This window comes from Rhea americana, unplaced genomic scaffold (genome assembly GCF_003343005.1).
Source record: "Rhea americana isolate MKP2758 unplaced genomic scaffold, rheAme1 scaffold_98, whole genome shotgun sequence".
Lineage (NCBI taxonomy): Eukaryota > Metazoa > Chordata > Aves > Rheiformes > Rheidae > Rhea > Rhea americana.
In genome coordinates, this window is record NW_028187177.1 from 1249269 (window position 1) to 1274877 (window position 25609).

The following is a 25609-nucleotide window of genomic DNA, read 5'->3' on the forward strand; positions in this document are numbered from 1 at the left end:
AAGAGAAAAACAAGGATAAGCACGCACTGAGGATACGTAGTTAGAAGACGGTCAGGAAATCCATAAAGCAGGATACACCCAGGCACCTTAGCTCCAGAGCACCACAGCCTTTCTACAGCCAGCCGGAAGGGGTGCACTTAATTTGTGAATTCAGACTGTTGAACTACACTCCTCAAGGGAAACACAGCAAACTATGTTCCTCCCCACGTCCCTCTCCAACACTTCACCTTCTGACTTTAACTGTGCCATATGATTTCAACCTTATATATGGGCTCAAAAATATGCTGTAAGATTGAGCAAAGCACTTAGAACTTTCCAAATTTCATCTACACATACACACATACTTGCTAACCTACACTTCTTCCTGATCCCTTATTCAGGAATGATCGTATAGTGCAGCCTCATTTATCCTATGGAGTACACAGGCACTCCAGTAATGCAGCTGTTGCTTCTGGGGTTATGTTCTCTACCCAGAAACAAGAAGCCCTAACCCTAGCATAACCCCTCCTGGTTCTCCCAGCTGCACACCCACGTGAATTGTGCTATTCAAAGATCGCGGCTGTTATTTGTCCAATGCGTTTATCACCCACATCCAGCGCAGTTGTCCATCTTACGAAGAGTTCTCTCTGCTGATAATCTCTTTGACAAATGCAATTGCAAAGCATTAACTGGTTTCCTACGCGAGCAACGTTCATTTTGTTTTCTGTTTGGGAAACGCTCGAGATTGTGTGCACTCTTAACTGGATTCCTTTCACTTTTTTCTTTCTCTCTTCTTTGACACAACCTGTGAAAACACAATGCCTTGCTTCTTCCTTATGAAGATTCATATCCAGCTCACCATAAGTTTCTTCCCCTCTGATACTCTGATCTGAATTCAACCTATTTGGATAGAATAATGGTGCAAAATGGGAAAATTCTTGCTGTTTGCACTTGAATGGATTATTCTGTAGTTTTGGTGCATGTTCTGAGGCATGAGATTCCAAACGAGTAAGTCAGCAAGTCATCCGCTTCCTCTGGCTACTTTGGTGGCCAGCTGTATCACAGCAAAAGAGCAGGTCTAGATCCTAACAACRGCACCAGCTAAAACCACTCTTTGGTAATCCCTGCTCAGACACATTATGATCAAGTCAGCATCTCTCAAATCAGAAAATAAAATAATCACTCTTTAAACAGAAGAAAGCTATCTCCTCTGACCACCTATTTCAAAAATAACATGATGCATGTTAATCAGCCATTTCAAAACCAGGCACTTGCAATACATCTGACCTACTGCAAATACATTCTCTCTTTGAGTGCAACATTAGGCTTGGGAGATCTATGATGATGACGTGCAGCTTCCACATAAGGAGTCTGAAGGGACGAACCCCACTTCACATCAATCCAACATTTGAACATCTTTTAATGTTCAAAATGTACATATGATTAACATCAGTGCTAGAAGAGTTAGGACAAGCTTATAGAACTTTTTCCCCATTACTTTGTTCATATAACATTGTAAGAGACTTGCTGCTGGATTTTATTTCCGTCTCACATTTTACTGGTGTAATTCTAATGGTCAGACTGCATCTTTCTGAGAGACAAAGCCACTGCTTTAGAATGGAGTGAAAAGATGTCCCATAGGTCGGTTAGTAGTAAATCTCGCACGCTGGCTGGTCGACTGGAATCCCTAGCGTATGTGCAGTACTATGAAAGGAGCTAGTTAACATAATCACAACTTCAACCTGTCTTTAAAACAAAAGTCTTAAAGGATCAGAAGATATTTGTACATAATTGAACAACTGAAAATAAACAATTATCAGAAGAGCCACTTACTACCGGCATATTATTGTCACTGGTTTAACACAAAAATTTAATTACACACAGGTCCTTCAGTCTTCTTAGGTTCATATGTTTTGTGACACAAAAGGTTGCCTTTGGGAAAAGTAGAAAGAGGAACGGAGGAGAGCATACCAACTCAGGTAATCGAGAGTTTAGTAAATCGGAACTTGGTGCCTTTAACACTGAGTAAGAAAGTGCACCCTGTGCACTACTAACACAATCTAATGCAGTCTGAGCTGACTGATGGGGCGGGTGCTCCAGGGTAGAAGCCAGTGGAAGGTTAAGTACAACACGTTCTGCAAGTATTACCGCAAGCGGAGTTTGAGGCCAGGCGGGTCAGATTCAGTTACAGTGCAGCTATGCTACTTTCTTGTTTTACAAAAATATTAGAAGTCTGTTGGTAACAGACAATTGGAGGAACTCAATGCTGCCCACTACAGACTCCTCAGATTAGCACTTATTAAAAATTAATAAAATGGTTTATTTTATATATACATATGTTCCAAAAAATTTATACAGTTAAAATATCAAATTAGTGATCTGGTAACAATACTGTTCAAAATAATCTCTTTTGTATGAACATTAAAATACACGTTTTTAAAAGCGTTTCCTTTTAGTGCTTCCAAAGCACAGCGTGTGCCAAGGCCACCTGAAGAATCTCCGTCCTCCTCACAGGATGAAAGAGAACTGAAGTCGGGGACCTGGGAAGCCTCAGGTGCACTTTCATAATGTCTGTAGACAAAACAGAAGAGAGTCTGAGGTAGATTGTTTAGTGACCATCAGGTGGTAACAGTCACAGGGCTGTCTTTAGCTTTCAATAACACAATAGCAGTTTCTTTACTCTCAATCTACACTGAATCTCAAGTTTAAAGGCATGGCTAGTAGTTCTTGGGAACAAGACCCTTGTCTCTGTGGTGGCAACATGCAATATTACCAGTGCAGGTGTTTCTGGGAGGGTTTTTTGGGAACACACGGGATCTCTCCACGATGCAGACAGTGCGTGCATTTGACAGTGCCCCATTTTAGTGCAACCTGCTGCCTATAGCACGTAAAATGTCTAATGACAGTGTTCAAATGAGTAAATTCTCATCACCTGCAGGAGGGGCAGCAATGGTTATTTTCTTCAGCCTGTTGAGCAAATAGCACCCTCCACAGGAAAAAAGCCACACCTTTCATGGCAAATCCTTAAGGTTATAGCCCAGCTTCTGAATGGAGGTTCTTAAAGTTAAAGCTCCACTGCTTCTTCTCAGACTCTGACAGTAAAATCACTTGACTGCCAAGATGGTGAGGGCAGCAGCTACGTCCTCTTCCACTCTTCTGCAGCACAGCAAACTCATTCCTGGTCCATACTGGTCTGGCCGGTACACTATTATCTACTGTTGACATGATTAACTCTGTTGGGTAGGCTGTTGAACTCTAGTTCCTCTAGTATTCTCTCTAAGTGTTGTATTAAGACTCGTTTTTTAAACCTAAGGAAGAGAGAGGAATAATTTAATTTTTTTCTTCTGAAAATACACGAACAACAAAAGATTATTCAGCCATGACAAATCGTATTTCCAAAGGCCCCAATTCCAGTATGGAAGAGCTTTCTTTATTTCTGGTATTATAATAGAACCTCTAATTTAATACAGCTGCCCTTCCCCCAACCCATACCCTAAATTTGGAATCCTTCTTCAATAATTCACTATTCTCTCTATTTCACATTTAAACTGCAAGTAAGAACTATTTACTCCACAAAATATAATGGGAGTTCGACTGTTAAAAAAACTATAGTAATTTAAATCTGTTAAAAGAGAAAAGTACAAAAAGTACTACAATCTGGAAAGTTTAGGATTTACTACCATGATCAAAATTAACATTAATGACTATCTTTTATATCTATACAAACCTTGCTGCTTCCTTGATAGCAAATTCAATGAAATACTTCCGAATTTCCATAGGTCCTTGCACATCCTCAAGAAGAGAGAAGATTTTTTCATAATCTAAAAAAATTTGAACACATATTAAAAATAGATCTTGCAAATATATTTTCAACAGAGCTCAACAGCCAAAAGAAGAAAGGAAATCCAGTATTTCACACTTAGATATCTGGTATAAGACTAGGGAAAAAAGCCAACATTAGCTTTATGTACAAAGAGCAGTTGATGCCAATAACTGAAGTGATACTGAAGATCTACTGTTCAAGTGTGGTATTCAAGAAGTAGGTTCTGTTTAAGAGTGGCAGCTACAAGCATCTGCCCTCAGAAATTGCAGGGTAAATTTTCTCAGTAGAGAAGTCTCCTATTTTCACAAATACAGTGCCATCATTAACAGTTAATATATGCAAAAGGGCCACAAAGACCTTTTTTAACCTAGAGCTATCATTTCTTGAAGCAAAGGTTAGGACTCACCTTCTCAAAAGACAAATTATTAATGCTTAATCTGAGCACTATTAATATCAATGTCTTACCAGTATAAAGTAAATATATGCACTGCAAAAGAATGGACACATTATATCAAAAAAAAGGGGGGGGGGGGAGAACAGTTTCAATATTTCCTGTATTTGAGCTCAATATGAAGCTCTTTATGGTGCTGTGATTAAGAGTCCATTTACAGGAATGCAGCAGCTATAGAATAAGGATACACAGTCAGAACTGTGAATATATATACGCATTTAACACACTGCTACAAGCTTGCTTCTTTGATGACTGCCTGAACTCTAAAGCAAGACAGATGACTCATACTGAACATACTATTTTATTCGAAATCATCATTTATTGGACACGAATTTGGTGCAAGATTAGACTAGCTCACTTTTGCAAAACGTACATAAACTAACATAATCAAGTAGGAAGTTTTACACTATCTTTAAAATAAAATACATATGCAGCATAAAATTTTTTTCCTCTCCCAACAAGCTCAGTCTGCCACAGTGATTATATGTCTCAATAAAACACTAAGTTTTGGGAAAATAACATGAGACCAAAAAGAATGAAGAGTTAGGAAAACCCCATTATACTAATTACTATTTTTATGGCACTTGACAATGTATTAGAAAAAAAAATCATTAGTTTAATTTGTAGAAATAGCTCATTCAGACACAAGACCAATTTAGGGGTATCTACTGTTGTTCAAGAAAAATGGAAAGATTATGCCCATGGGCATAAGCAAATATGCATAATCACATACATCTAAAGCATATACACTAGTTGGAGTCTCTGGTTAGTATTTTGTTTGTTCCTACATGCAGGTACAGGCACAACATGTAACARAAGCTGAGGTGGTAAGTTACTTTTCCATGGAATATTTAGGACACTAGGGTTACTGACTGTTATAGGAAAAAACAGAAGTCTTTCATTTTGAAGAGTTTACAACAGTATTCCATTGCTAGTTACGCTGCCTTTCAAAATAATAAAATACCACAACACTATTACCTGTGAGATTCCCTTTCCAGCACATTCTAACATGCACCCTTGTAGCTACATATGCCTTTGCCCACCCAAAGGAAGCTTTGAAGGACACAAAGCAACAAAGTGCAGCAGGCACATATAAAGAGAGTGCAAAATAAAGGAAGTCTAAGAGAGGCATTGCTGAGCTCTTTGAAGTAGCCTTTCAGTCTGGAAATACATACTTTCATTAGATCATCAGTAACACCTTTCTTGAGCTACAAAGATAAAACCTTTGAAAGCTGCTTTACAGGGTACCTTTTACACCAGTTAACCTACCTTCAAGGGCAAACAAGGTCACCTGGCACTTGTCCTCCCAATTACTAGTTTCTAAACTTCAGCTCACCTGCCCTCCATCTAAGAATTTTCCTCCTTTCCTGTCCCTCCATTAGGAGGGACACATGCAGTCAAACAATTCAAAATTTAAATTGCATGTGTTTTAAAAATGGCTCCACACAATATTAACAAAGTCTTCTGTATCTCTAGCCTGTGTTTAATATACTGACAAGGTTTAAGAACTTACTTCTTCCAGGCTTGCGAACCTCCTTCATCACTTTAATCTTGATATCAGCATTGTTTCCCTCCAACATCGTAGGTGTTATTTTCAATGAGTTTGGCACAGATCCAGAAGTAGATTCGATAACCCGTTCTTGGTCATCTCCAGGTACACTGTAATTTAGAGGTCCTCGAACAAGTGCATTGGTTCCAGGTTTATGATCCAACCCATCTTCACTTAAACAATTGAACTCATCAGGTAGTGAATCTAAGTCATTGGGTAGCATTTCATCCTCTCCCATAACAGCTGGAACTGAAGGAGCCATTTGCACAGGTAAGCCATCAATTTGCTTTTCCATTGACTGACAATTTTCTGCTTTCTTCTCTACATTGCCATCTTGGACAATACTGCTATTGGTATCTACAAATTAAAAAGATGCATCTTACTAGTGCTTAACTGTAGTATCAAAACAAACATGCCAAAAAAAAAACAAACAAAAAACCACCACAAAGACCCCTTCTTGTTTAAAGTACTACATGGTGACCTGAAAAGTACTGAGTAACCCTTCAATACTTTAACCTCTGAAGCAACCCATGAAATACTTTCCTTTGGACTGTTACCACCTCACATCATTGTCATGAAGTCATCATTTTCTGTATTGCTATTTTAGTGTTAAAATTTCTACCTAAACTAATGCTTTCCTTCCTCCACCCCAACTCTAATTAAAAAAAAAAASAAGTTTTCTTCTGATTCCATTTGCTGGAACAGGTTGGTAGGAAAATTAGTTTCTGCAGGAAATGAAAATGTAACCTTACTGTAACTTTCCTACCCCACCTTTCTTTCCCTCAAACTACAGAACACACAAATGAGAACTAAAACCTGATCTGAAGTTTTTGCAACCCAACAAAGCGTCTTGGTGAAAGGTTTCAATCTTTTTCCCCCCCTCTGTTAAAACTGCTCTTCATTCAAAACTTCAGCTGTAACAGCAGCCTGTTCATCTAGGCCAACAAAAGAGAAACTCAGTCCTAATTAACACCAGTTAAAGCATACAAATGCCRACATACTCTTTTGAATTAGCTTAGAGAGCAAAGGGATACTTTTTTTGTACACATATTCCCATCTGTGATGGCAGACTCTGAACTACAATTCACTCTACCTTTATTTGCTGGGATGCCTTTGAGGTTCAGATACGATGGGGATCCAGAAGCAGAGGGCGGCCCTTTCCCACCAACATGATTCGTTACAACAGGCGGTGACTGTGGTCGTCTCAACAGGGGTGACATACTTCGCCTTCTCTTTAGTGATGCAGGAGTATTGGGCTCTCCAGGACGCTTTATCTTATTCTGAGGTCCAGTGACAAATTCATCTGCTTCATCTATCATCATACCCTGGAAAGAAGATTTTTTTTTTCAAATCAGCAAAAAACCAGAATTTATAGCCATTTTTATCAGTTCACTTCTAGAGTAATTCCCTCCCATGTTACAATTCAGATGTTTTCAAAACCCTTTACAGCTCTCAGGATTCAGACATATCTAACGTATGTTGTAACCAGAGACTGACTAGCATCATTCTGTAAATCAATACAATTCTTTACATACTTCTCTCAGACCACGTGAAAGATATCATTCCTTTCTGCATATTACAGAAGAGCTGTACCTGTTAAGAATATACTGCACTTAGGTAAGAAATTCTATTCATGAATTAATTATGTCAAATCATGTTAAGAGTAACTATACACAGTAGGTAGTATGACTCCTCCTACCTTCTTATCCTGTTTAAAAGGATTGCCAAATGTATGAAGCCTTTTTGGTTGATCGGGATCAATCTCCCGAAGCGGTGATGGCATCATTTTCAGGTATTCCTGGTAATTTCCCATTTGAGCAACAGGGACACTATGAAGGCAGTCTGCAGCAGAACAGGAGATCTTTATTTAGTCTGCTTTAAAACTAGGACAATACAAACTTCACACAAACACTTCAATTACAGGTGTTAGCATTTAAGAACCAGAAATGTCCGTTTTTTCCATGGTGGAGAAGGAGCTGAAGACTACAATTTCAGAAATAAGGCTGACAAGAGCTAAGCTTAATTTGCACAAGAAGAATGAAAATAAGCAAAGTTTAATCTCTATCCTAACAATCATGTCTTAGGCCTAACAAGGACAAACTGGAAGCCTYCCTGCTTAAGCTACCATCACTACAGATACATCTGCCTACTCTATCATCAGGGATTGCTCTCTCATGAAGCTTATTTTAAAATTCAAAGCATGAGATCTTCYATGACAGAAGGCAAGAAGTTTCCTTCTTTCCTCTCGACAACCAAGAAAAAGACACTGACTACCCCAACAAATGATGCGAAGTCCACTTCCTCTCCCACATCTAGGGGAGAAAACATTACTTCAATGAGTATCTAAACAGCTGTATCATTTCTAAACTGTTGATGAAGAACGGTGGCTACTTACCCTCATCTTGCCCCAAAATAAGCCTGTGTGTTTTCAGAAGATTGGTTCTCATTCTAGTTAGCTGGTCTAGAAGACTGCGACGAGGAATATCATAGGCATTTCTGAATGCCTGTGGCTTTAAATCCTAGTTTTAAAACAAAACAAACAACTTCAGTTAACCTACTAATTCTTGTGCACGGAGAAATTCCTCTATATATTGTAATAATGTTAATTTAAAAATATATATTTTGAAGTTACTTCGGATCTTCATAACTGGACACAGTAGACAATGTCTGTTACAGTCTTTTCAGCAAGACCATATTCATCATGAGCACTTTCAGCTCCATTAAAACAAACATGTTAGTTCCTGGACTAGCAACACTAACAGCCTCTTATAGAGGCTATTAAAATATAATAATCTTTGTTTACGACTATGGGATTTTCTAAGAGTGTCCAAGAAGCACGTGCAAAAAATTGCATTTTATCTTCTATTTAAGTCTATTCTTCATTTGTCACAATTTAGAGGAAATATTTCCTTCTTCTATACTAAGTCTATAAAAATTATCCATTATAAATGGATCACATAACTGCTTAATCATGCAAGATTACTCTCGTGTTTACCTTGTTTAAGAGTCCTATGTGGAAGCCAGCAAATTCTTTAACATTCATTTCTGCCAGTCTCAGTGGAGATTCCCCAGTGATCCCTTGCAGGAGTTGCTTAAAATCCCTACTGTGCACCAAGGAGAGGCCACTGGAGTGATTTTTCACTTTTATTCCAATTTCTTGTGGAACTTTCTTACCCACTGAACCTATAATCCGTTCCGATTCTATTTTTGTCTAAAATGGAATCACATCGTGAGTTAAAGAATCAGCAAGCATTGCAGATCTCAAGTATTACACACTCAGTACATTAACAGGCTACAACTATAAATTTGGCTCCTACCTACTCAAGAAATGGGAGAACTACCTATCCAGGGATGTGTAAGATTCTAAAGAAAAATTCCAGATGTGCTATCTTATGGAAAAAATATTCAGCTACTGTATATAATTTTATATGGCTAGTAGGAGGTCTGAATATTGCTGATTTTGCTGCAAAGTCTGTAAATTTCTTTTTGTGCCCCTGAAGACTCATCTTTAAAGAGAAAGAAAAAAAAAAAACTAACTGAAGGTGGGATGCCTTAGGTTACTTTAAAAGCAGCATCTAAAGCAACAGTATTATTCAGATACAATTATGTAAGTTCAGATTTAATTTCTGAAACAACCCAAGAGCTAAGATGCACTATCTTTCCAAAAGGATAAGAAAAACAAGTAGCAGGACCTACATGAAAGTTGCTTCATCATTAAGTTTCTAAAACATATTATTTCTCCAATTAGCACAAACCTCCTATGGCTACAGATAATTTTACTGGTTAACAAGTATATGCGTCCAGCCGTAAGACTATATTTACTGTTAAGTGTATTCAACATAAGATTTCCACCCACTTGCAAAACCTTCAAAAAAAAGAAAAAGAAAAAACCCAAGAACAACAAAAAAACAAAATGCACACTGATTGCAACCCACTTCCCCAAAATCTCATCCTCTGCAGGGTTTGCTTCATCCTCTATGGGAAATACTAAAGTTAAGAACAACAGGATGATACCAGAATTCTGGAATTACATGCCCCTATATGGGAGCTTATAATGTATGCAACATGTTTAAACTGTTTCATGTGCTGAGAATGTCTGTGAACACCACAGTAGCCATCTCAAGCCATTCTGTCTCTATATTGCAGATAAGTAATGAAAATTTGCATATCATAAAGCTACCAAAATATCATCTGTTTTATGTCTAACAGATGTCACGTCAGAGGCTTTTTGAGCATTTGTATTTTGTGCATTCTTTAAGGCGGAGGATTTTTTTTCTTTGTAATTTTTAAAGGCTGCACTGCTTCCCCACTGACTAGAATTCTAGGTATTAAACTACTGTTCAAGAACCACTCATGCTAAGGAGGCATGGCTTTCAGACAGTTATACCTGCAACAGTATTCTTGACAAAGAGAAAAGATATGCAAGACTATTTCCCACCAGGTCAAGTATAACACATACAATGGATTTGACCTGAAGGAAGCAAAAAGCTCAGACATAAAACTCAAACCAGGTCCTTATTCCCCCTGGAAAAGAAGGCACACTTTAGAACATATACATTGCCAAGTCACCTATGAAAATAAACATAGAACTGAGAACAAGCCTCTGACTTAAGCTGTGATGAATATTGGCAAGAGCAGCCACAAATCCAATTACTGATAATCTTCGAAGTTTAAAGGTCTAGTAGATGTTTAAAATGTAGCAGAAGAGGTCTCCTCCTTACTCCCCTCCACCACTTACAGAAGGCACAATCACTGGCTCTAGAACCAATCTGGATTCATCCATATTTGCAGTGGAAATGCTCACCAGTCTTCAATTATAACATATGCTGTACACCCATATGAACTCCCACAGGGATTAACTGCTTTATAATGAGATTACCACAAACTAAATAATCAACGCACTTCTAATTGCAAAGGTTTTATCAATACTACCTGTTGGCTGAGTTTTTTAAGGTAAGAGATAACACTGTAACTAAGTCCACAATCTAAATTATCTGATATCAGATTTGGAGCTCCCATCATCCTTAGGGCTTTCTTTAATGGCTATAAGGAAAACAAAATACACAATAGTAAGAGAGTAAGTCTTTTAAAAAAAAAGATTTTATAAGATCAATTACAGGAAGCTAAGGCACATGGATTAGTGCTCTAGCTTTTCCACTTTTGGCAACTAAAATTCAAGTCTATTCAGATAACATGTGACATGAGTTTGGTAGTCTAACTAGCTTGCAATGGACAGTATGCCACATTACCAAGACACCACGCACTGTGGTGCCACTGGCAATTTCCACTCAAAGGCTCAGTACCAGAATAGCCGGGATGATGCAAGTCCATATTGAGGTGCATTGTCCAAGCTACATGTAACAGGTGACACAGTGCTGCCCCCCACCCTTCATCTGGCCCAGCCAGTTCTCTTGGCATCAGCTTCACAAGTTCTAGCAGTTCACCCACATTAATACTAAGCAATCTGCGCTTTCCTTACCAAGCTACAAAAAATGCCAAATTTGGTTTCTCTGAAAAAATCTAAAGTATATTAAATCAAAGCTTATTAAATATTTAATGAACTGAAAACACGTTACATATCTTAATATAGTTACTATTGCTAAATATAATTAAAGGTACTTATTTCTTAAACATATTAGACCTAATCTACATACCTCTGCAAAGCAAAATGTTTGCTATATAATAATGATGAAACTTTAGGTAAGTAAAATTTACTAGAAAGAGGTATAGTGCGCAGGACTCTGGTTGCACTAGCCATCATTATACCCAGGAACAAGAAATGAGAAAAGAAACATACCAGTAAGTAGTAAGGAGGCATTGTTTTTAAGTAGTTGTCAAAAGCCTGTCGCCACTTCAGATTTGGTTTAAGTTTGTGAACTTTAAACAAATCATCTGCAACAAGGAAAACAGCAAAACAAGGTTTTATTTATCTTTCCCAGACCATTAGCACTATTCAAAATTCAAGGTGTCAAGTTTCCYCCCTTTTCTTCCCACTCCCCCATCTCCCAATGGGGCTTTCCCAGAAAAACTGTCCTTAACCTTAGGTTTGAAGAATTTTGAATTCTCAGTCCTAGCTGCAGTACTTTCAAGGTATGCCAGGCTCCTCGTTAGAGTAAACTTACAATGTATGCCAGAATCTTAAATACTGCACACAACTACTAGTAACACGGAAGGTGCAACAGATCCACCTGCTAGAGGGTTTTACCTCCCTCAGCTCTTTTGCATCATCAGGGATTCTGCATCTGATTAAACCAAACAACATTCATTTGGTTCAATTTCCATTTTCAACACAGCTTTCTTTCGTTCAACCTGTATGATGAATTCAATCCTGGCTTCCAATAAAAACATCATTAGGTATCAGAAGAGAGGAAAAGAAAAAAAAAATTCAGAGCAAGGAATCCTTATGGTGAGCTTTGCTGGACTCCACTGGCAACAGCAGCAGCTGTCCCTGGCAGAGAAGGGGTATGCCTCCAGCCCCACCGCCTGCCTCTTACCAGAGCAGCAAACTCTCCCACGGATGCAGACAAGAGACAGTCATTAGCTACACAATCCGTTTGATGCCATTTACCAAAAGGGCAACCAGACATTATTTCTTTCGGATACTGTTTTGGGAACAGTTTGCTCGCACTAGAGGTGTGCATACCACTTTCAAGAGTCACTGACTTGGAGCATATACCTATTTGCTGTGTACACAACAAACTGTAACAGTGATCTCCAAACATCAGAAGGGAACATGGCATTCTGCAACTTATCTTTTGAGACTATGGTCAATCGAGATCAAGTTTCTTCTTAGTAGGTCAGTAATATTCTGGCAAAGGGAGACTAGTGGAAGTATATACAGGACTGAAAACGGGATCTCCAATATTTAATTGAGGAGAGTTGCAGGAAACAGGGAGATGCACAGAAGAGGGTATGAGAAAGACAGATGCAGCAAAGAAGTTGTTTTCTCCAGATTGAGCTTTCAGGAAGATATATTTAGAGAAGAAAATTTGACTTGCACAGTATTCTGCATAAATAGAACAGATGTTAAGATAGGATTTTCCAAGTTCTCATCATCAAACCACACTTAATTACAGGTATTTTCCAATCTAAATGAATTCCATACCACATACAAAAACTACTCTACAGCTGCTCTAATTATTCTCTTTCTTGGCCTGAAGGAAGTGGGGTGGAGCTTGAGAATACAAGTTAGAACTCCATTTTGTAACTCAATATACCACATGCTTAGTGCTATTATCACAAGTTCTTTTGGATAATATTCTGGCATATGGCAAATGCAAAATAATATCCATTCTTATCTTATAAGCCTCTTAGCTTTTTACAGCAAAATGGAAGTTAAACCATACAACTTTCCCCAAATTCAATGAAAAACATTAAAACCCTGCAAAATGTTGTTACAATATGTGCTAATATTTTTAAGTCTGAATATTGGTTGAGTAGAGCTTAAACCTCAGACACTATATAATCACACCATCACACAATACTGTCTGATTTTTTACACTGATACAACCCTGTAAGTTTGACAGTGCAGCCACTCTTAGGCATAGATGTTCACAATACATATTGGTTCAGCTAGCCATAATCCCTGATCCAAAGCATGGCTGTGGTGCAAGAAGCCAGCTGCAGAAAGCGCCCCTCTGATCTTTGCTATCCAAAAAAAAGAAGTTCTGAAATGTATGTCTAACTTCAGCAAAGATCCATCCTGTTTACAATGASAGCCTCCCAGCAGCATGAACTCACTGCAGGAACTCCTACCTTCTAAAAGAAAGAGGGTCACAGTGGTAAACATAGCCACAAGTTTTAAGGAAAACATCACTATCAACATCTTACCTGCCTCTATTGCAAGAGTTCAAGACAGACATACACTTTTCAGCAGACTGCAACACAGGCCCTTGAAATGTACTTTTTCCTGTGCTCTGGGCTGCATGTGAGCATTTAAGTAAGCAAACAACTGATAACTCAGTTAACTATTTCTTTTGTAGATTAAATTCAAGACTTTTGAAAATAAAATTCAAAAGTATTGAAAGAATCCTTTCACAGAGTAGCTTTAATCCAACCTGTTGATTTCCAGATGCTACTGTCTGCATAGTCCAAAAATCATTTTAAGATTTTTTTTCACTTCTACTAAACTCAAAGGGAGCTAAAAGCACTGGATAATTTGGAAGATGGTATCAGAAGCCACTAGTAAAGAGCCATAAGCTGCAACAATTCAAGAGAACATAGGTAAAGCTACAGACAGATCAGTTAATTTAATCTAAGTGCACCACAAATAGTCTCTACCCATAATTCAAACTGTGACAAACAAGATACTAATACGTAGCTTTAACAGCCAGTACCACCTTAGGAGGCTCGATGTACTTTCAATTTTAGTGAACAGGTTTAAAAAAGTAAGTAAGAAATAATAACAAATAAGCAACCTTAAGAGTTTAGTTGGAGCCTGATTACCAAAGTAGCTCATGTGACAACAGTTTAGTTCAAAACAATAGTTTGCATCATGTAACCCAAAGTTAAAACTTAACACTCCCACCTTTTTTCTTTTTAATCACCACTCACATCAAATTCCACCTGAACAAGTACAACACTGTTACCTGCCAATTCCTATAATTCTCCAAGCTTCCCTATGCCTCTACACTAACAGATAAGGTTCTTCATTTTAAGCAGTACAGACTCATTTTATATTCAGGGAAAGTAATAACCAAATCTAGGCTATCTAGGCCAACAGGCAATCTAGCCAAAAACAAGGAGCTACAAGGTAAAACAGCATCCAACTACCAAAAAGGTAATGCAATATTCTCTTCTTCCACTGGTACAAAGTATTTGGTCTCCCCTTCCCCACTGCTATAGCAGATTATGTTAATGTTTGTCAGAAGGACAGTCCTTGGTTTCCAAAATACAAAAATCATTATTTACAGGCTCTCTCCAGGAACCTATAAAAGCATCAAGGAAGCTGTCCACGTTGCAGTCCTTCATGGGCAGACACCTTCTAAACGCTCATCCTCTTGCATATTTAGTCCCATGGAGAAAGGGTATTAACCACCTCATGGTATTCACATCATTGGTGTTTCACCACTGCTTCTGCTGATACAGCAGGCAATAAGCCCTTCCTCCKTCCATCAGTGCCTGCCCTTTCACTAATGCAACTAGGAACGTCAAAAAAACAACTTAGGAAAGGCAGTAGCACTCAGCAGCATACTCGTCTTTGCTAAACTCTATCCCTGACCCCTCATTTGACTTCTACTTTGTGAATCTGGCTGCACAGTTGTTTTTAAACAGAAAGATACCTTAAAGTAAAATGCCGTTGCTAATATCAAAGGCAAAAGTCCTTCAAAAATAAACTTCTATAATCCCCGGGCTACATACTCAGCATAAAAGTACATCATTATTCATCTGCAAAAAGCTCCATCTCCAGAAGTTTATTGCATCTCACACTGATTAAAAAAAAATAAATAGGACACCCTGCATCTCTGTCTCCTCAGCTCTCAAAGCATCACATGCATGACACTACCACAAACAAGACACGATGGCTCTCTAAATTTCCTTAGTAGTTGAAAGAAGATGAGCAGTTTAGCTGCAAAGCACATTCCACTCAATCTGTCTTACCTCTGTAGAAGAGCTAGAGACCAGAGTTTTGCCAGCCAACCCCTCTCCTACAGTGTACGGGCCAGGTTAACAAAGAACTGCACAGCTTCGCTGTTTTACGAACAGCCACATTAAGTGGCTCTTTACTGTGCTTCAGATTCTAAGAGCAGATCCGTTACGTTRCACGCTACGGCATTCCCAAATCCACTCTTGTAGAAACTGAGAAATAGATCACCGGATCTACAGGACTCAGTACAATTTATATCCTTCAGTCATAGACCACTACAGCTTGTTCCAGTTCACTCAAGTATTACCTGAAAGCTTCCTTATGCATGTCTATCCTGTCTTTATTTTAGGACTATTTCTTACRTTATTTTCCAAAAATAGAATTAAAACTCCCCCTACTCAGGAATGCAGAAGGAATATAGAAATGCAAAAAATAACTGCTTAAGCATCTTGCTATTTGATTATAATGCTTGAACACATGTAAGTCACCTGCTAAGAGAGCTTAACATCCACAGAACGTTTCAAAAAAAMCTGCACAGTATGAGTGATACAGTTGTAGAGTGTTTTTGGTTTATTCCTTCAACAGTAGGAAGGGAAAAATATTATCCAAAGTACTATCTCAAGATAAGTCCCAGCCTTCAAATACAATATTCTACTATTAGGGCAGTAGCCACTAGAACCTTGCTGATGCAATGGTAAGGGTGGTAGTGGCTGGACAGAGCAGGTTTYTCCTCTCTTGCATTTGGGAACTTCTTGCATTCTTTTTAATCTGAGTGAGAGCAGTGAAAGATTGGTTTTATATACTCAAATCAGTCCTTGATTGAGATATCAGTATCCACTATGGGTAGGTATCAAGCTTATAGTCTTAGCCATTTTCTGTACTGGTAAGTAGAAAAGGGGCCAGATCTGCTTTTAGATTTCATGTATACTCTACAGAATTTAATTCCACTATGCCTTAGAGACGAAAGATAAAAACGTCCAGGAAAAAAGATCTGAATGTAACCCTTTGCATATCTGTTTGAGTTAACAATACTCAGTTTACAACTCAAAGAACATGGAAGCTTCATACTCTCCTTTAAACATAATTCAGAAATTTAAGATGTGGGATACCAGGCAGATGCGAGTGAACTACAAAACAGCACCACAAATATTGAAGAGGTGCCTTTGTCCATAAAGCAGGAAGACCTTTACACCCCTTCAAAAAATAAAAAATAAAAAAAGGCGGGGGAGGACATGGATCGCCAGAAAAGACATGGCGGAACTGCAAATGTCAGCATCAAAAGCACATCAAAATGAATAAGGAAATTCATTTGATATCAAAAATGACAACTAGTAGATTTTCAGCAGTAATTCAGTAGCAGGCTCAAAGAAACTGTGACTTAGTTTAAAAGGTATCCTACTTGCATACTTTGGGGCAATTATAAGGCTGTGTGGATGATTATGTAAGACAAATTCACGTTACCAACAAGCATCAATTTTCTTTTTTGGTTATGACCAGGATTGTGAAAAAGCATTCCTGAACTGTTTTTCCTAGAACTGAACACAACAGCCTTGTGTAAGATATGGTGAGATTCAACGTTATTTCTCTTATATCTTCACTGTTATCCTGTATCACGAAGCACACCCACAAAAAAGCCCTACAACATCTACAGATAAAAGGTTTAGTAGCACCCAGGAACCTATTCTCTCTGCAGTCATCTTTTCGCCATAGGAACCAGAACCCTCACAGCCACAGTTATGATAGCATTTATTCACACAGCACCTTTTTATACCGTCTTTCCTGTAGAAAGCAAGTTCATTGAGGGAAYGAAAAACATTGGTCCTTTGGGCAGAGAAGAAACGTGGGCTGTTTTCACTGCTCTGTTTCTCTTTACTACTGTGAACTGCATCAGGGAATTTCCCTTTTCCCAGCACCCATAAGAAACCTTGCATCTGATCTTCCAGTCAAAAATTAGCTGCTGCAAGAGCAACTACAAAACCTGGATAAACCACACCCTAAATGAGGGAAAAGAATGGAGGTTGAAGCTTACTCCAGGTTAAGGAAGAGGCTACGTGTCTAGGAGGTGAACAGCATCAAACATGCACTGGAAGCAGGTAGCTCTCCTCCTCTGCTGGAGAGAAAAAAAGGGAGAGGGGGTATGAAAATCCTCTCCTCCCAAATTATATTAAAGAGTTTGCAACATTCTCTACTCTCTGATCTCCATTATTTTATAATGTCTGAAACTAAGGTAGAACACTAACCGTTACTTATGTTTTTATTTCATTCTGAAGTAGTTATATCAGCAGACCAATGTAAATTTATTACCTACCTAACAATGGAAGTAAAACAGGATAGTTGTAAGGCATCACAAAGAGGTTTACACAGGTTAAAGTAGTGCTTGCTTTTAAATACCCGAACGGATGGCCAAGTTCGCTGTATTTTCCACTGCTACTCACAAATACCTGATAAAGAATAAAAGGTGTCACTTTATCATAAGAACAAGGAGACTATTAAGCACAGAGCATTTAGAATTAAAATCAATCTGAATCCAACTCCATTAAGACAACAGATTTTTAACAGTCGCCAAGTTGAAGGCTGCACACACCAAAGCGAGTGTGCACTTGTATTCCTCAGTCATGCAACAACTCAGACATGCAACATTTAGCATAAACCCAGTGTGGAACCGCTCTTCACAGTATAATCTTTAATGAGCCTATTTTTAAGTGATGCTCTGAATAGCTCTCTAACTATTTAAAACAGGTTAAAGGGACATCTGTTGAAGGTATTTTAAAAAACAATTGATTTAAAATTAGTCCCCTGGTTCATATATAAGACAGTACGACCAAAATGTACAAAATTGATAAATATAGATTAAACAAAAAAAAAAAAACACACAAGCATTCAAGAAACTTCTCTTATGCCAAGTGTCCACATTCTAAATTTTTTTTTAATTTTAAAAAAAGCATGCATACTAGTATTAACTTTGAAAAAAGCGTTCTATTTGCAGACAAGGATTTCAACAGAATGAACATGGTATATATTCTTATTGGGACAATAAAATACTCTGTATTTAACCACAAATAATTTTTGCAACAAAACAAACAGAGTAAAAAGGAGTATTTTTCCCTCTGTCTTTTTCTAGGGATTTTTTTACTTCAGGCATAAGGGTTTGTTAAATGGCATCTATGATAATTAGCCTATTTCTCCAGTTTGTAAGGGTCCAGTATATAGCTGGAAAAGGCCACTTTTGAGAAACAATAGAGAAATTAAAAAAAATAAGACTGTTTGGAGGACTTCGGCAAGTAACATTTATGAATGCATTCAAGCCATTTTTGCAATTAACTTGTTAAAAGTAACTTTAATTTTTCTTTTAACATTGGTTGCTATATTTGCATTTAAGTTTTAATATTTACTGAAGGTGGGATGGAACTAAAGAGACACATACTTCACAAAGGCTTTCCAGATCACATTAACCAAACTCCTGGTGTACATACTGAGCTATCTTTTATAGGAACACCACAGAGAAGGGAATTACAAGCTTTGTTTTATAGAGGATGCAGAAACAAGTCACTTGTCCAAAATCTCTGAAGGAACATGCAGTGAAGGATTTCAGCAACAGAACTTTTGACTTCAAGGACAAGCTAGTTGCCAGTCTATTTAACAAGATAACAGGTTCCATTCTGTTCCCATTAGCAGTTTCAACCACCTAGTGGAAATTGTTACCTAATCAGTATCTATATGTACGATGGAAACTAGTGCTAGTAAGCAAACAGAGACCTGCAAGAGAATTTCAATTTAGACAAAAACGGAACCTAGGGGACATTTCTTACCAAAATGTGACAGACCTAGAAACAGAACCAAAAGAACTTAAAGTCTTCAGAGAGAATACACATTCTAACTTCTGATAATTCTATTAGAAAGGAGGCAACTGACACCATGACACATTTCTTCTCAACAGCCAGAGTCTGACATCAGACCCTTGTTCCAGAGGCGTACAAAGTCTAAGATACTGCTACTTTATGATACTCACTACATTTCTAGAATAAAATAAAGGTCAAATACCTGCCAGCAGGTATGGGGAGATTTTCTTTCCAAGATGTATTGCGTTAAGGGTGAAGGCTCAAGCTCATACTTGTCAAAAGGAAGCTTGTCTATTACCATTGGTTCACAATCAACACAGGAGAACCTCACAACAGGGTGAGCTGTGCGTGGAGGCTAAAAGGAAAAGGAAAAAATAACAGACTGATTATCTGGTACTAACAGTAAACAAGTCAACCCTCTTTATTACAAGAGGAAAGAGACAGACTCATAAGCATACATTTTACAATCCTGTAAGCCTAAATTCTGTTTGCATAATTTCCTTTAAAAACAAAAATAGGGTATAAGCTACTACAATGTGATATAGACTAATTAACTAAATATTTCTCTGACTTACCAACCACCAACACCACAACACTCACACAAACATTCTTCCCACCAAGAGGAAAACAGGGTTAATATTTAACTATTTATCTTTATATTTAAAAGCCTCCTTGTCAGTCAATCCATAATACAACAAATGATTTGAAGAAAACTTCAGCTTTGCTTCCCAAGTTGATGCTCACAGAACTATACATGTGAAATTGTGCACGCTTCATGAAGAATATTTCAAGACATTCCCTGCTGAGTTTGAGTTTTCCCATCTCAGATTATGGTGTGGGATGGCAGGGAAGAGTACTTCGAGCACTTGCATAGTGCAAAAAAAAAGTACGCCCAACAGGAGAGAAATATTTAGAAAGGCTATTAAGAAATGCCAGAAGCATGATGATTTCAGAAATGGAGAAATGAATGCTGCTCTTTCCTCGTCTTCTGAATGATGAAAATCTTCCCTTACACTTTTAATTCTCTCTGCTAGTGAAAGAAGAGTCCATATATAAAGTACTGCTAAACAGAGAAACACAATACATTTTCTATCCTCCTGAATAAAAGTAAGTCCTTCTTGTTCCATCTAAATACTTTAAGCTTCTGATTAAAATTTAARAGTCTCACTGTAGTTTGTAGTATAAAAAGCGTTTTAAAAGCTTATGAAATTTACCAGTAAAAACTATTTACCAAATTAGCTAACCAGATACACGACAGAAAGCTTTTCAGATCCAGAAAGTATCACAGCATGATATCTATATTAGATTACACCACTCCATGTTACAATCGTTTGAGTTACTCCTTTTAAGAAAGTTAGATTTTATTCCTAAACAGAGCGAGTCAAAGTTTACTTTACTATTCATTTTCAGTTGGTTTAATCAGACACAGATTTCTATTTTCAGTTCTTATTTTACTTACCAGTGTTGGTGAATTCTGATCAGGCCAAAAAGATTCTGGAATTGGCCAATGTCCAACAGGAACACCAGTTTTAGGGTTAGGTCGTACATAAATAAGCTTATGACAACTATGCCACGGTTGAGAAGCAAATGAATTGATGGGCCTGGATGAATCAACAAGTCCATCTAAAATTTATACAAAACAAGATAACAACAAAAAAAGAAAAATAAATAACAGCATGGCATGTATTCGCCTCCCAGCAAAATTTCTGCATTAGTAACCAAAAAGGTGTTCCATTACAATTTTTTCAAACACATACATACAGATCTTAACATCAGTGGCTAAAAAAAAGCTAAATATCAAAGTATAAAAAAGCATCATCTGAGAAACAATGGTAATATTTGCCCCCATCTACCATCCTGCTTCTGTGACACTGCAGTTAGATAAAAAGCACAGTAAGGCATACTCGCCTCTTGTGGAAAAGCTACTTGCTTAAGTTCAGTACTTTGACATGGATCTGATTTATAATAGCAAGTCTATGATTTTTAGCTTTGCTGCACTCATAAGACTGGTCATTTGCATTTACAGCTTTTCTACAAGGGATGCAAAACTCAGAGTGATGCTGCCACTAGTGGAAACAAAGTGGATAAAAGTTCTGTGGAAGAGCCAGATGCATCTTGCAGGAGCAGCTTTGGTCACATTAATTAGCAAGAATGTCACAGTTCACAAACTCCACTGTCTACTGCAGAGAACACTGTTCTCCACCAGCTCACTGTATGTACCAGCATATATTCCCCATTATATTGAGGGGAAAGCAGGTTTAGAATTTCAGAAYTGGCTTCAGAACACTGTTCAAGGCAAATGGCATAGCAGAGATCATCCATTTACAGAATCTTTTTTCTTTTATAAAGATTTTACACTACTAATTTCAATTTCAATACTAATTTACAAAACGCCTTTCAGTATAGTTCTCTATCTTATATACACAGTGATCTTTATAGCTTTGGTAAGTTCCATCAAATTTATCTTTAGTTTAGAATTTCCTTGATTCCTGTAAACACTGAAACTCTCACCATTTTTGTATACTCTTATCCACAGCGTGTCATCACATAAATGTGACAAAGGTAAACAATTCCACCAGCTATTTTGCCATGTAGGTGAACATTTGGGCCAAAGGGACTAGGGACTTTCCYGAGGTGCCAGCCTGCACTGCATTAGAGTATGCATTAAGCATACTTTCAAGAAAATGACATTTATATAAACGAAAGGAGGAAGAAAAATATATAAGCCAAAAAAGTGATTAAAAATGAAAGCAGGGATAAAACTGACTACGCTAAGATGCTCAGAGGAGCCTAAAAGCTATTACATTTCTGACATTACAGTAACATCCTCATTTTCTAAACATGAACAGGTCGGTTCTCTCTCTCCCTCTGTCTCCCTCTCCCCTCCACTTCAGTCATAAAATTCTGCAAGTATGAAAAACTGTTCCACATTAAGAGTACATATTTCTTTTCTTATTATGCATTTTACTTGCAGCTAGCAAAAATAATTCCTTGTTCTTTGCACACATTTTTTCACTTGCAGGTAAGAACATTTAATTTAAACTAATTATTTTGTAACCAGTTAGTAGAATGAACATGCCCAGAAACTAAAAAATTGTATCAGATGTTTAAGGACTTAAATATGCTAGTCCTGAATTTAATTAACTAGAAAACAAATTCTGACAGGACTGGAATGCAAACTCTACCATTTCACTCCCCCTTATTGCTTCCTTCAGAGGTGAGAAAAAAAGTGACTGGAAAGCTAGCAATCAGGTGAAAGATCGTCCATACAAACATATGGCATCACTCAACTTATTGAGGATTAAACTAACACTGGTAGAAGTTCAGCAATGACAAGATTAAGCAAACATGCATGCAACTCAGAACATCCATGATGATTTGGGGTATTTAAAGAGATACTAGACCTTTATCACTGAAGCACGCAAGACTGATATTCTTAATTACCTTTTTAGAATATATTAAATCTTTGGTGTATCCTGTACGTTACAATGGAAAGAAGGTAGAAAGTAAATTTAAGACACTTAAGGATAGCTGCATGCATACAAAAGATCTGTTTTTGAGTACTAAAGGAAAAGAAAAAAAAAGCAGTTACTATACCTTCTCCAATAGGAGCTGGATCTGGTCCTGACTTTTCAAAATTAATAACAACTCCACTTTGAACTTTTTGAACTAGAGATTCTAAACACTGATTCAACATTCTCTGTGTCCGAACACAGTAGGAACGACCTATACAGGAGAAATTGCACAGGGAAAATTTGAAAGCAAGCTTTGGGCAATCTTAATTAAGGAAGATGTTTTGTTAAACAAGTCACATTGTCAAAGCTTTCCACTTTACCTAAAATAACGGCAAACTTAGCAGAAGCTGATGTGAAATGCAAAGTACTTCACAAATGCAAACACAACCAAGGAAAATCAAACTGATGTTTTGTATYTCATGAAATCTCATTAGTAAAACATGCCTTGAAGGCTATGTCAGGCTAGTCCAGCCTGGGCTTATAAAGGTCCTTAAGAACCTCTGATTTCACCAGGACTTCATAATTCATCTGTTTTAGACTCTTCTAGACCTAATCAACTCTAATATAATCCCTAACATCCCCCCGCCAAATAACTTTTTTTTTTTTCCTTCTCCAAACAACAATTTAGCAAGAATTCTGACGAAGACATACAGGAACAAAAAACCTCCAGAATTAACTCTTTAAAATTACATCTAGCTTATTAGCTGTGCAACTGAATTAACCTCTCAATGATATCTGTCCCACTCATTCAACATTTAAATAACAAATCTCATTGCTGAGCAAAGCCAACCTCTGCAAGGACAATCTAATTCTCCAGTCCTTCCTACTACTGCATCAAGGAGATCCTCTCAAATCTAGAATATCTGAAATAGGAACCTGGTTTATTTTAGAGTTTTTCAGCACTACTGGAAACCAACCTCAAATAGTAWGATACAGATTCTCATAGAACCTGACCAGCCTGTATATAGTGTTTAAATGGAGAAAAGTAAGAGATAGAATTGAATCAAAGGAAAAGACTATTTTAAGTGAGATACCAAATGTAAATGAGAGCAAGTAACATTCAGTTACCTCCTGTGACTTCACACATCTGTGTAATGGCAGATTCATCAGTAGGCACACTCCCAAGCTGCTCTGGTTCAGCAGATGCAGCTCCTGGCAAACGCAGCACTAGAGCAAACAGCCTTTGATCCCAACGAAATGGTTCTTTGGTTAGTTCACTTCCAGGCAAAGGAGAGTTCAAAGGAAGATGAAGCTAATAAAGTAAGATTTGAATAATATATATATATATTTTTAAGTATTTGACAAGTCATCTAAAAACATAATACTCAAGTTTTCTAATTATTTTGTAAGCTAAAAAATATTTTTTTCTATCCTATCCACTAGTTTATCTGAAGTTATAGTCTGGAAACCCATATGGACTATAAATTTGGCAGCTGCACAATGACAACACAGTCGGTTTCTTTTCTCTATAAAATAGGTTGATGAATGAAATGGAAGTACTGTTCATAATAAAAAATGCCATTGAGATTCATCTCAGCATAGTACCAACTTACAAGATCATAATTTGATTGAATCTAATACAAGTTTACCTCCTCTTGAACTCCAGCTGTATTTGTCAGTTTGTTTCCATCTGTGATGGTAATTAAAATAGATGGCTCCAAAAAGAATGGATTCCTTCCCTAGGGATGAAAGCACAGGAATACTAAGAGCAATGTTCAACTGCAGACTTGTATTTTTGTCATTATAAAAGTTATAGTAAGATAAGCAGTCTTTCAAAACAATCCTATAATTTTCTTTAAACAAGTGTGGGGCTATACAGAACTACCTAAGTAGTGCTACACTGTGCGCTTACACACCCCCAATTATTTGCCTAAACGCATTTTTAAAATTATTACTCTCTTCTCTAGTAACAGCATCAACCACCTGTACCACACAGAAGCAGTACATAGGTTAGTAACAGCACAGAGAACTCAGAATTCCATGAGTGAGGCACAAACAGAACAGTTAACTGCTCCATTTAGAGCGAGGGAGTGAAGACCGAACATTAACTGAACAGCACATATAAAACTGCAAAGCAGATTTGCTGCCATCCAGTATACGTACTCCCATACAACCACTGTGCATCTATAGTCTGGGTCGTTTGTATTACTGCTTTCTTTGTAGTTCAACAAGGAAAAAAGTACTAGTACATTCTATTATATGCTCAGGACAGTTGTCCGCATGTGACAGCAGGAAAAAACTGCTTTCAAGTTTTTTATACATAGCTATGCAACAGAACAATATATTAAAAACTGTAAAAAGCAAAAAGATAAAACTTGAAACATCAAAATCCCTTCACAAAAAGCATACCAAAAAGAAAAGATGAAGACTACAATGGATTTGTTACCTGTCCATAGTTGTCTATTCCAGACACTAATCTATTGAGATTTAACAAGTCAAATGACGATCTGAGTGCCTGACCAAGGGTTGTTAGTCCTGAAGCCTGCAGATTTTTCAGTTCATTCATAAATGTTGCATGATTTTCCTTCCATCCAGCCTGAAACATGAAACAAAAAAAGCTTATTAGCTATTTTAGTAACAGTGTGAGCTGTCAATCCCCCTTTGCATAAAAAGTAGATTATATTCCTCATTAGCAAAGACATTGTGTTGTTTCCTTGCTAYGTACGCCTAATCCATGCTTACTGCAGAACTTAACATAAAACAAAGTATACAGTGGGACACTGACAAAATACACACATTATTAAGTGCTTGAAATAACCTACAACTACCCAGCTCTCACCATGAAAACTACTGTACAGGCGATGCAACTAACAAAATTATTGGAATTCAGCATGTGAATATGTTATTAGAAGGAACTCTAAAATAAA

General features: G+C 37.4%; 1 protein-coding gene across 4 annotated transcripts; it reads right to left on the minus strand.

The window, feature by feature from the left end:
- Positions 1-1789: 1789 nt before the first annotated feature.
- Positions 1790-25297, minus strand: LOC146584036 (integrator complex subunit 6-like). 4 transcript variants are annotated; one of them, XR_014898287.1, is made up of 17 exons: positions 25129-25297; positions 24332-24421; positions 23811-23994; positions 22825-22953; positions 20687-20850; positions 19430-19582; positions 17697-17829; positions 11600-11694; positions 10735-10845; positions 8798-9013; positions 8198-8321; positions 7502-7644; positions 6896-7127; positions 5767-6159; positions 3707-3800; positions 2988-3287; positions 1790-2550 (listed from the first exon to the last, which is right to left on the minus strand). XR_014898287.1 is itself a non-coding variant. In XM_085325567.1 (16 exons), exons 1-16 carry the CDS (start codon positions 25285-25287, stop codon positions 3188-3190), a joined length of 2520 nt encoding a protein of 839 aa, XP_085181693.1. In that variant the 5' UTR covers positions 25288-25297; the 3' UTR covers positions 1790-3187. The 4 variants fall into 4 exon arrangements, 2 of the variants coding, with proteins under 2 accessions (XP_085181693.1, XP_085181694.1); XR_014898286.1 differs by having other exon boundaries at positions 1791-2550; positions 2912-3287; XM_085325567.1 differs by having other exon boundaries at positions 1790-3287.
- Between the last annotated feature and the right edge of the window lie 312 nt (positions 25298-25609).

Excerpts from the sequence above, each read along its gene's own strand:
- LOC146584036 (XM_085325567.1), bottom strand. The coding sequence starts at position 25,287 with ATGTTTCAGGCTGGATGGAAGGAAAATCATGCAACATTTATGAATGAA. Across the intron at positions 20,851-22,824 it reads TCCAGCTCCTATTGGAGAAG|ATGGACTTGTTGATTCATCC; the intron begins GTATAGTAACTG and ends TATAAATTTTAG. Across the intron at positions 9,014-10,734 it reads TTAAAAAACTCAGCCAACAG|ACAAAAATAGAATCGGAACG; the intron begins GTAGTATTGATA and ends ATTCCATTTTAG.